This window comes from Entamoeba invadens (assembly GCF_000330505.1).
Source record: "Entamoeba invadens IP1 unplaced genomic scaffold scaff_1105074726357, whole genome shotgun sequence".
In the NCBI taxonomy this organism is placed as follows: Eukaryota; Evosea; order Mastigamoebida; family Endamoebidae; genus Entamoeba; species Entamoeba invadens.
The window spans coordinates 514,736-527,269 of record NW_004443615.1 but is presented as its reverse complement, the minus strand read 5'-3'; the positions used below and the strand labels follow the sequence as shown (position 1 = coordinate 527,269).

The 12,534-nt window shown below is 33.8% G+C and overlaps 3 protein-coding genes across 3 annotated transcripts; all 3 read left to right on the top strand.

The window, feature by feature from the left end:
- Positions 1-3,091: 3,091 nt before the first annotated feature.
- EIN_372380 (chaperone protein DNAK, putative) lies at positions 3,092-4,789 on the top strand (the record flags this gene model as incomplete). The annotated part of the gene is made up of 1 exon (XM_004259539.1): positions 3,092-4,789. The coding sequence occupies one exon, from the start codon at positions 3,092-3,094 to the stop codon at positions 4,787-4,789; it is 1,698 nt and encodes a 565-aa protein (XP_004259587.1).
- Positions 4,790-4,893: 104 nt separating this feature from the next.
- EIN_372370 (hypothetical protein) lies at positions 4,894-6,597 on the top strand (the record flags this gene model as incomplete). Its single annotated transcript, XM_004259538.1, has 1 exon — positions 4,894-6,597. The coding sequence occupies one exon, from the start codon at positions 4,894-4,896 to the stop codon at positions 6,595-6,597; it is 1,704 nt and encodes a 567-aa protein (XP_004259586.1).
- A 2,508-nt stretch (positions 6,598-9,105) lies between these two features.
- On the top strand, positions 9,106-11,109 carry EIN_372360 (hypothetical protein; the record flags this gene model as incomplete). Its single annotated transcript, XM_004259537.1, has 1 exon — positions 9,106-11,109. The coding sequence occupies one exon, from the start codon at positions 9,106-9,108 to the stop codon at positions 11,107-11,109; it is 2,004 nt and encodes a 667-aa protein (XP_004259585.1).
- Positions 11,110-12,534: the final 1,425 nt, after the last annotated feature.

Genomic DNA, 12,534 nt, shown 5'->3' with positions numbered 1-12,534 from the left:
ATATTAATTATACAATTAATTAATTATTGTAATTACTATTTATAATTGAACTATTTAATTACAGTATGTGAGAATAGTATGTGAGAATGAGAAAACCCTGTGGATTCAACAAAAGTTACAATTGTGTAACTTTTATGTAATAAAATTATTATTTTTTTATTTCAAAAAATTCAAAAAGATCAAATAAAAAAATCACTTATTTACAGTTCATTTTCTCTTTCAATTTGTTTGGAAACCTACAAAGCAGCTTTCAGAGTGTGAACAGCCAGCCAGCACTTACCAACTAATTGACTCAGACCTCACGCTAAAGAATCCCAGGAATACTGGACAAATCAGCCATAGCAGCTAGACGATTCAAAGCAGGCAACGTTTAATTTAAGAGTTTTTGCGAGCAAGTTCTACAAGTTAATATCTCAATAACGAAAGAAAGTTTAACAAACGAATATTTTCTATTGGAAGGACTTATGATAGTTCAGACATATGTTGATTCAAACAGTGACCATCTGACCTGTGATAGGAAACAGTAGTGTGAACTGGGCGATACAACTGATTAAAAAGATAAAATCAATCGATTAAATTCTCAACCCCATTTTTAGTTCTTTTGAGATTTTTTGGTCGTCTTTTCTTCACAACTTTACATACAACATCCCGTTCTTTTCTTTTTAACGGCTTGCAAACAGACTGACACGAATAACCCTCAAAACACATTGGAAGCTTTCGAACTGCAGATATTTTCAAGCTTTTGGTTTTGACGCATTCAATCGAGTATAACTGTGGTATACTTAACAGTTTCGGTATTTCTGCTGTTACTCTGCGTGAGACTCCAATATCCACATACGCAACCCTCATACCACTATCAACAATTCTGAAATCAATACCAACTTGCCTAAAAGCCTGCGTGAACACATCCGGAGTGGTTGTTTGGAAATAAGACTTCAGAATTGAGTTGAGGTATTTGGCAAACTTTTTTTCTAAGTCCTCTCCATCACCGAATTCAACAATTTTAGTTTCATTTGGTATTTCGTTGCGATCTTCTGATTGGTTGTCATCCACCATCCTTTCGTTGACAGTCGTACCAGCCTTCTTTTTAAATGGTGATATCGCTTCTTGTGGATTTGCCAGCACTTCCTGAAACATTTCCTTAAACTGTTGAGGTATTATTAGTTCTTCAATGGGATCTTGGTTTCCAATCACATCATCTGACTCTTCTTTTTCTTCAACGTCTTCACTTTCTGTCGTTGTTGTTTCTTCCTCGCCAACTCTATCTTTAATTTTTATGACATCTCTGAACTTAGCATACAACGAATTCAGTCTTCTTTTTTGGGCTGCAAACACCCCAACATCTAATGGTTGTGTTAAATGTGAGGTGTGAGGCACCAAACATATGATTTCACAGTTCACGTTGATGATTTTCTCGTTGACTTGGACATTCGACTTGAGCAACAACCTCACATCTTCGATTGAGTGGCACGTGCACTGATCAAATATCAGCACTGCCTTATCAATATAACCAGTCTTAATTCTCATGTCGACAATATAAGGTACTACAACGTCGTTGATGTATGTATAAATAGGTCACTGTTGATAAAACCGTTTTTACTATAACTGACGATGTTTCCCGTTTCCATCCAACCCAATTTCAAGAATTCAACTGCAACTCTTTTGTATTTTGTTACAATCATACAAGGAAGAGGTTGTGAGGGGGTAATAGTGCAAACGACAGTGGATCGAGCAATGTCACGTTCGACTCCATATTTCATTTTACTGTCTGTGGAAAAACCAGCAGTGAATACTCCCTTCACCATTTGCCTGTCTGGCCATGGCTGATACCCTGACTCATCCAAATTCAAAATAAATGGTGATGGGATGCCATTTAAAAAAGTGGCAGTGCAATGTAATACTTCAACACGGCATCTTCGTCGTAGGTCAATCGAGATTGGTCTTCAGCAAACACAGTAACAATCGAAAAGTTCCAATTTTTATGTATTTTATCATAAATAACATGGTTTGACACATCAACGTTGAAGGTTTTTATTATAAACAACCTCAAATAAGTTATGCTGATAGCTTTGCATTTTCCTGGAAACTTTTCATTATCAAGAATCAAATTCTTGACAATTTCCCATTGTGTTTCAGTTAAAAGTGACGGTCTTCCGTTATCTTTTTTTCCAAACAATGCCGTCTCCATACCTCTTCGTTTGTTGATATTAAACTGACTTGAAGTTAAAGCAAAGACTCTACATAGTTTACTCTCGGTCACCTTTTCCGTATTCATTCCATTGAAAATTTCTCTTTCAATATTCATCAAATACACCTGAACATTCAGGGGCAATTCACAAAAGTTGCAATGTTTGCTGAATGTTCTTTGGGCTATTTCTTTCACTGGACCAGGACAATACTTTAAATTCTTTTCAAGTGTTGTATGGTCTAAGCCACTAAAAGCAACATTCCTGGAGCTCATAATTATATTATTTAGATTGTTTTTTTAAAGAAAAACATTTTTATTTAAAAAAAGAAAAACAAATATGTAATTTTTGTTGAATCCACAGGGTTTTCTCATTCTCACATACTTTTCTCACATACTGTAATTGTTTTTAATTAATAATTACTATTTATGTGTTTTTTGTTGTTGTTTTTAAATAATTGTTTTTTTCATTTTAATTAAACGACAAAAGCTGTCAGGTATAATACTATTACATGATAATACTTATAATAAAACAACTATTATTCATTTTGAATAAATATTTTAAATCTCTTTTGTGATTTGAATTGTTGTATTTCAATGTATTACTTTTAATACAAAAAATAGTAAAATAAATTAAAATCAATGAGTGTATTTTTTAAGTTATTAAATAACAAAAAAACAATTAAAAACATAATTAAATGAATGATTAATATTTCATCAACTTGTTATTCCAAAAATTTGTTTTTGCAGAATTTTTTTAAAACAATCAAAAGTATTATTATTGATTTAATAGAACAATTAAAAAAAGTTATACAACAAATGATATAACGAATGATGTTTAAAATTGCAAAGTAAATAACCAAGACGGAATATAAGTAATCGTTTCGAACTGAAAATCATAAAACAATGGCACTTCCTGAAAAAAAGATTAGTGTAGGGATAGATCTCGGGACAACGTACTGTTCAATCGGATATTTTGATGAAATCACAAACAGTCCTGTTGTTGTCTCGGTTAACAATTTGTGTTCTGTTCCATCATGGGTGAACTATTCGCAAATAGACAAAGGAAATCTATTAGTAGGTATATCTGCAAAGGATGATACAAACGAGAACATGGCAATATTTGATGTAAAACGATTAATTGGGCGTCCTGTATCAGATGTCATCAAAGATACGACGAAGATCTTCCCGTTTACAATAGTCGACTACCCCGGGACAAATAGTTGTGGTATTCAAATCACTGATCCCAGGACAGACAAACCAAAAACGTTTTTACCTGAACAAATATCAGCGTTAGTATTGAAATATTTGTATTCAATTGTACAAGACAATTTGGTCACTAAAGAAATAGAGCGTGTTGTTATTGGAACACCTTCGGACTTTGGTCCTCACCAGATCCAAGCAACAAAAAACGCTGCGACACTTGCAGGCATAGAAGTGCCGGTTTTCACATTACAAGAACCGAGTTGTGCTGTTTTAGAGTATTTACGTGAGGCCAAAATACAGGATTTGGATAATAAAGTGTTTGCCGTCGTTGACTTTGGTGGAGGAACTTTAGACGTTGCGTTCTGCCGAATTATAAACGGCAAAATTGACGTTTTTAATTGTGGAGGCGACCAGAACATCGGTGGAAATGATTTCGATTTGGTGATGATAGAAATTCTCAAACAAAAAATTGAGGAAATAGCACAAGACGAGGGACTTGGCGTGTTCTTCGACAAAACATCATGTCAACTTACTACAATTGGAATGATGAAGAAGGCGCGTCGTGTCAAATTGCGGAAGTTAGCAGAGTCTGTGAAGATCCAATTAACAACAAAGAAATGTGTTGAAATAGAACTGGGCAATTACTTCAATGAAATTAAGACGGAAGATACTCTTAATATAGACCGGGACACGTTCTATCAGAATGAAAAGTTCAAAACTATACTGGACAACGCCATGGAAGTGATCAATAAATTTGTGAAAAGTTCAGGGACAAAGCCCAATCAAATCGAAAAGGTTTTATTAACGGGAGGGACATGTTTAATGCCCCCAGTCAGAGACGCAATTATAAATATTTTTGATAAAAATAACAGCAAGAACAAAGTCCTCTGCTTTGGCGGAAATGGTAACTTTGACCCCCTCACTATGGTATGCAAAGGAGCAAGTTATTACTCATTCATGCAAAATGATACCGTTAGTTTAGAAACTAAAATCGAGTCAGCTCCTTATTCGTTGGGGTTTGAGGTGTCTGAATCGCTGATCGATGTGTTCCTTGCACAAGATGAGAAAATACCAAAAGAGTTTGTTAAAAAATATATAGTCAACCCTCAAGTCAGTAAATTCAAACTTTGCGTGTACAAAGGGCCTAAAGAAGTGCTTGTCTATAGCACCGCTGCTGGTGTTAAATTTGTCACATCAATGAGTGTAGAGATACCTCCACAGCCAAAGCGACAAAAGATCGTGGTGAAAGGGATAGTCGACGAAGAGTGTTTGTTGCATTTTGAAGTGAGTATCGAAGGGTCACCAGATAAACCGTTTGAGGTCCAACTATCTATGGTGAAGACCTCGGCAATGATTGAAAGGTTAAAAAAAGATATATCAGATTTCTTCTATTCGTAAGAAATTCATTTTTTGAATTCTTTTCAAAACACGTTGGATAACACTTTTTGATACGACCAAAAACTGAACTTATAAATAACTAAATATTAATTAGTAGTGTTACTATGTTTCGCAAACAAGCACACTCCACTCTTTCAGTCGTTAAGTCTTTTGGTGGATGGACAAGTACTCCACAAACAAAAGAGTCCCCAACGGTCTCTAGAGAGTCAATTGATATGAATCATCCCGTGATCGAGGCTCTTAAAAAACACGTTAATTTACTCGACTATGTCATTCACAATAGAATGTATATACTCTTACCACCAGCTATATTGTTAAAGGATATCCCTATCACGAACACTTTTTTACTCTCACATATCATTTACATATCACCCAATTTCCAATTTGTGTCACTCAATGGAATCTGTGGCAAATTCAATGGGCAAAAAGTTTGTGTCTTTGCGAGTCCTTATCGCGACGAACATGACGCTGATTTACTCAACTTTAAAATGAAGTCTGTCAATGAACTTTTCCCCATCTTTTCTACACAAGTCTCAAGACTGGACTACTTCTCTCATGGTAATTTTAAGGTGATGACACTCTTCATCAAATTTCCTATTTGCGAGAATGAAGTGCCTTGGAACTGGAAGGTCAAACCCGTCCAAATGACTTCACCGCCAAGCTTCTCGTTATTCAAGCAGTTTATGGAGCTTGAGACGTGCTTTGTACAAATCAGGAAATTACTTCCATGCATTGAGGCGGAGGAGGAGAAGGACGAGATGGTTCATTCGGGGCGATTTCCAAAATACTTTCATTTGGACTTCTCTGAGAATCGCATGCAATCGTTGCGACAAACGGAGATGGACATCGCCAAATTCTATTCGAAAATGTCGTACAACGACTCGTTACATATTGTCAAGAGAATGATGCAATTCATCACCAACTTCCCGGGGTTAGTCGAAAACAAATCACTTCGAGACCGACGGCTCCTCTTAACCGAATTTTTGGAGGAAATGACTGAACTTGTTAAGAATGATGTGATGTGGAACGATGATGCGGGTTTCAATAAATTGGCGTTTCAGAGTTGTTTGGATGACTTCTTAGTTGCGAAACTGTATCGGTGCTTTTGGCCGCCATCGATCCTTGCACTTGAAAAGGTCGATGTGTTCGATTGTGAAGTGCATGACTGTTTGTATCAGACGACGTGCTCGGAGCACTTGTATTTTACACCACGAGACTATGGGTATTTAGGGCCATTAGATTCGTTCAATGTGATAGTACCATTTGTAGTGAAATTACTGAGGAAAATAGATACTGTTCGAACAGCAAGTGGGAAAGCAGTTTGTGTGTTTTGTGCTATGAAGGTCGTTGAACAGTTTTGTTATTACCTTGGCGAGAAATTTGAGAACGACAATTTGTTTCCAATGATAATGACGTATTGCATCATTCAAGCCGACTTATCACATATCAAGTCAAATATAGTGTTTATCAAGAACGTTGGTATGAACGTCGATTTGCTCTTCATGCATTACTTTGAGAACTTCGAATTACTCACTGACGGTCTTAAGGTTATATCAGTCAAGTTTGTTGGCGTGAACAAAGATGTGTACTCTTTTCTTAAAAAACAGCGGATTGCTGAAACAGGGTGGGTCATCAATAAGACGCAGACGTTTACTCAATGTACTGATGACAACTTGAAACGGTTTTTTGGCGCGTTTTGTGTAAGAGGAGACTTGAGAAGTGTCATCTTTTCGAATCCATCGAAATTCCAACGAGACGACTATGTTGAACTCTTGGAGATTTTTCGACAATGCCATGTCGAAATGTAACTTCTTGTTTTATATTTATTATTAGTTTATTTATAACAATTATATTACTTCTTTTTTCTAACACAATAACAAAATTTTAAGTTAAATAAGCAAAAAATATTATTCACAATTATGTAATTTTTTTAATCTTGTTTTCATTTTACTTCAATGATCAACTTGATCGACAAAATTGAAAGAACTCAACTTTTTTTTATACTAAATATGGTAAAATAATCATTTATAAACTAGAATTAAATGGTTTATTCTGAATTTATAAATAGTTATTTATAAATTGTGGCAAATACATCACAACACATAACACCAGTCTCTACTTTTGAGCATACATGGAAGACTAAGAAAGAAAATGCCCATTAAGTAATGATGGATATAATAAACCAAGTAAAGAGGAGTTAATAAAAATTAGATACAGAGTGATGTCAAAATGCCATTCCTTTATCGTTGTGAAAAGGGACAAATCCATTGACAAAGGATCCTGCGTTGGAGTCATAACTTCCGCAGTCGAAGTTAAAATCATACGGGATGGGATTCTCGTTTCGTGGCGGGACGATACATTCGTGTTGTGTTTGTTGTCCGTAGTTTTGATAAAAGGAGAGACCGGTCGCCATTGAACTGTAAGAGTTCTCAGTGGACATAAGAGATGAAGAAGCACTAGTTGTTACTTCAAACGTCTTTGTTTGAGTGGTGGAGAACAAACCTCTCATACACGAATTTCTGTTGTGGGATTGGCTTAGCAAGGGACTGTGAGACGGATATCATGGCGACTGAAGAGATCTGATATTCTAGTTATTCAAAAAGTATTCAAAGCTATGTGAACGTTTGAGACTTTTCAAACAAAGAAAATTATAAAATACTTAACTCTTTTTGTCGTGTCCAAATGTCCCGTTTAAATACGTCGTTTCGTTCTATTATCCATTGATTTGTACTATTTTTGATTTTAATTATTATGAAGGCCTCTTCTTTTTAGAGTGTTCGGGTGGGTTTAGAAGATTCCGGCTGGAGTATGCAAATAATTCGATTCTTTTGGCATTTTTGAATTTTCTTGTTTATTTTAGTTGGATTTTGTGTATATTGATGGGATTACGGCTTAACAGTGTGGGCAGATCCTATTCAATGACTTTATACCGCCGCAAATGAATTCAAAAACACAATTTATATTTTCAAAGCGGAAGTCAGCTCTTTTTGCTTCCATTTCTCTTTTCGAAAATTGCTGTGCTCAAAGAAAATCATTTCAAATTACTGTACCATAATGTCTATTGTTACTTTACTATATTTTAGAATTTGTCTGCATGTTTTTGTATATTTTATCTATTTCGGGTTTTTTGATTCTAAAAACTGAAGGAACTCCTCGTTAAGTTCATAACGCTATATTAATGGTTTACAATTACTTAGAAACATAACCGCTTGAAATAACATTCCCACCAAATCCTTATAAAAATAATAAGGATATACTAATAGTATATATATCATTATAATATAATTGTTCTATATAAAACAAGAAAAAAATATAATTTTGTTCACAAAATATCAAAATTAACGTTTTTTATGAATCATTTTTTTTAAAATGTTTTAAAATTTGTTTACTCTAAAACTATATATAAATAAAAATTTACTATTATTTAATTAATGGATCATCTTATATTTTATTGACAGTTAGTGGATTAGTTTTTATCAAATGTGATAAAGCAAATAAAACAGACTTTAAAAAGCCTGAAAATAATATGGAAAAGATAAATGGCACTGCCATTTTTGTATTTCTTTTTTTAGCTTCCTTACCAAATAATTGTTGTTTTGTTTTTCTATACAATTAATTATAACAATTATAGTTTTTATATTTATAATAATATAATTTATCAAAATAATTTTATTTTTTATTTATGTTTTTACTAGTTGACAAAAAACAAATTTCCAAAGTTGCAGCCTGTTTTTGTTGTATTATTCAATTTTGTTTTAAAATTTTCATCCTTTTTCCATAACGAATTTTACCGGTTTATAATTTTTAAATTTTATTAAGATTTAATTTTGGGAGTAAATTTACGTTCCAATATAAACAATATTATTTGAATAGTTTTGTTTTAATAATATAAATAAATTTTTATTTTTTAACAATAACAAATGAAAAACAAAAAATGATGAATGGAATTAATTGATTTTCAAGTCTTTGGTGATGTTAAAGACTTAAAAACTCTAAAAGAAAATGCTGTTCACAATTTCCCTTCTTATTGTTTTGACAGTGGCTTTTCGTGTGAAAAATGACTACAATAACAAAAAGGGTGGACTTTTAAATGTTGGAGAGTCTGTTGACAAAACTTTTTGGGTGGGTGTGACGCTTCTTATAATAGGTGTTCTTATAATACTTGTAGTCTGTTTCAAGTGTGGGCTTTTGCTTGTTAAAAAGCGTAAAACTATCAAGAAGGACTAAATGTTGTGTTGTTGATAATTGATTTTTAACGAGTTTTTAAATCGAAAAGTAAAGAAGTTATAACTGTAAAATATAAATCACAATACACCATGTCAAGACTAGAAAAGTGCTTTTTACTGAATGTAGCATATTATTTTCAATCATTTGATGATATTAAAAATTTAGTTCTTGTCTCACACAACACTTGCATTGAAAACTTTTTCTTGACTAATCCAACTTGTCTCGATGAGAAGTCATTATTCAAGTTCATTCAAGTCATTCAACATATGGAAACTATTCAAGCACCTCTCGAATTTTTGTCGAAGTACCACAAACATATTCAGCGTATTAATAATATCAAAACTCAGTGTAACGAATTAAATAACAATACAAAAAGTTACTTAAATTACATAGCAAGCAAAGTATCAGCTTTAGACGTGTCTTTAGACAGTACATCATTTTGTGAACACTTCACTTGTTTACCAAATATGCAACACCTAAAATCACTTGTTCTTAGAATTTCAAGCGACTTTTCCTTCGACTATATCATTCCACAACACCTCCCACATAAATTCGAATTAACAATTTTCACTCCAGCACAATGTACAAAACAAATTGTACAATTTGTGAATTCACTCAAAGACAATTTTAAGTTTCTCACAAAGTTTGTGGTGTATTTCATCGATGAGGTTGAAGAGTTGAGTTTGGCCCTATTGCGCTCGATTGATAAAACAATACAAGTAGTGTGTTGTTTCAACAAACTCCACATCTCATTAATTAAAGAACGAGCATTTCTTGTCCCTTATAAGTATCACTTAGTTGTTCCTATCGACTTTCCTACTACTGAAAATATCGAGCGGTTTAAGAGAATGGTAGACTCATATGATGTCCCATTTTTCCAATTTGGTCCAACATCAATTGACGAAGACCAAATCGACTTGGACTTGCGAGACATCGAACTTTACTCATTGGTGATCCCATGTGCAGAATTTCCAAAACTTGATGTTCTCCTCCCAACAAGTCTTCTCTCTTTGACTGTTGGAACACCACAATTTACATTTCCAGTGTTACCCAATTTACTCGAGTTGAATATGATATTCTGTGACTTGGAAAATTTCTTGTTTGTACCAGAAAGTGTCACCGGACTTACTGTTGTCCAAGCAACAAATTTGGTTTCAATGAACTTCCCCGAAGTTTTGAGGAATTTGGTCTTGGTGAATTTACCCAATTTTGCACGGAAAAGTCTCACGACCACACCGCTCACCAATTTGTGCAACTGTGAAATTCGAAATGTTAAAGTAGACATCCCCATGATATGCACATTGAAGAGAGCAATACTTGAAAACGTGAATCATATTGCTGGATTTCCCATACAAATGGAAAGTCTTATTATTAAACATATGGAACTTATACCAGAACTACCAAGTAATATCATTAAACTTGTTTTGGCGTACATAGATTGCGAAGTTGTTGTTCCTGAAAACGTGAAATATCTCGGTTTCAATAACTGTGATAAGATAGTGTTGCCACACAAGACGATAAATATTGAAATCCCATTTGCGTCGAAAATTCCAAAACTGTGCGACGTGATATCTGCAACTATTTTTGGAAATGAAGTGTCAGAAATGGTAACTACTGTTGTCGAATTGTCATTGAGTAGATGTTCTTTGTTCCCACATTGTCTGGATAACTGCAAGCATTTAACACAACTCGTGTTGAGAAATTGTGTCGCAAAAGACGCATTCCCAACACTCAAATTGAAGGAACTGTCTGTCACAAGTTCTCCTGTCCCCCCTTTAAATGACGACTTGGAAAATATATTTCTATGTAAAGTGAATCTTGAAGAAATAAAAGTCCCACAAAATGTTACAAAACTCCAACTCGCCTGTTTGTCAACATTGAAACGACTCTTCACGGGAGAAAAGTTGAAAGACCTAGAAATCGGACAATGTAATCACCTCAAATCTATCAATTTGCCTTTAAAAATTGAAAACGTCTCTATTGAAATTTGTGAAAACTGTTGTGTGAACAACGCTGAAATGTTACATGACATACCATATGGACAATACCTTTACTTGTGTGGATTGGCTAAAGGTGTGTCTGTCTGTAACTAATTATTTATATTTTTTATTGGAAATAAATAACAATATTATTAATATAACCAATAGCTCATATAACTATAACTTACCTATATTTTAATTCTTTTTATAACCTCATGAAAAATTTCATTTTCTAATTTTATTATAATTCCTCAACAATCAATAATTCTTATTTATTATTGTCATAGTTTTTTATAATAATTATAGTAAAGGAAAAACTTATAAAGTTTAAGTTTAGTTGAGTCACTCTCTAAACGTTATCCCTTTAGCATAAAATACACAAAAAATTCTTTAAAAAAATGGGAAATAGGTGATAAATCATTAAAACGGTAAAAAACTGAAACAATGATTTTCTGGCGTTTCGAAAAATTTCCCGATATATTCCAGTTATTAATATCTAAAAACTGAGGGACAACGTTTAGAGAATGACTCAAGAGTCAGTCTAACAACATTATCTGATCAAAATTTAATGGCTGTATTTTGGTCTAAACACCGGGCATTAGGTAAAACGTGAAAAAACCCGAAACAATTGGGATGGATTTTTGGGACTGCTCCCCGAAATATTCCAATCTTTATGGTCCAAAAGGTACCAGATAACGTTGTTAGACTAACAACAAATGGAGGATAAAGTCAGTGACAAAGTATAAATAACCCATTTATTTCGAGGATATTTCCAGTTAAATGTTTTTTTCTCTATTGGTATGGGTTATTAATCCCAATAAATGGATGGTAAAGGTAAAGTAGGTGACGACACACTTTTGCTATTTTTTCGTTGTTTTCCAAAGAATTGAGGCAAAAAAAGACCAAGAATTTTAATAACACAAAAAATGCAAAAGTGTATTCAAACTTTTCAGAAAAAAAACAATCTTAATAAAAAAGAACTTAAAAAAGGAAAACCGAGATTCAAAGAAAATAGAGACTCAATTAAGACCCTCCCAGTCACTGTCATCGAGCTCAAAGGTTTCCAACGAGTTTGGTTGGAAATTGTAATGGGGAACAGTCTCATAGGTTCATTAGAATGGGGTTGTTCTCCGTATAATCTTACTATTCTTGAAAGAATGGGTTCGTTTAAGGTTTCGTTGGATGGATCGAGGACAATGGACCTTGCCATTGCTTTGATGTGGCAGACCTTTGTTTTGTTTGTCATCCTTTTTTGCTTTGGGTTAAGGTCTGCGATGTTAATGACATTAACGTCGTTGTTGGGAGCTGTGAGTTTTGTCATTGTTGTTTGGTTGGGAAATACTGTTGTCTGGAAAAAAGTCTGAAATTCTTCAACAAGTCTAGAAGCACTTTTTATATCAATGAAAAGGCGGAAAGCGCCTTCAACATAACGAGAAACCATTCCTGCCCTCTGAAACGACGCGATAATGGTCTCATGTGTTGCTGCTCTGTCGATGCTTGACAGTATTGTGGTAATTGTGTTGGTAAGTCTCTTCCCAC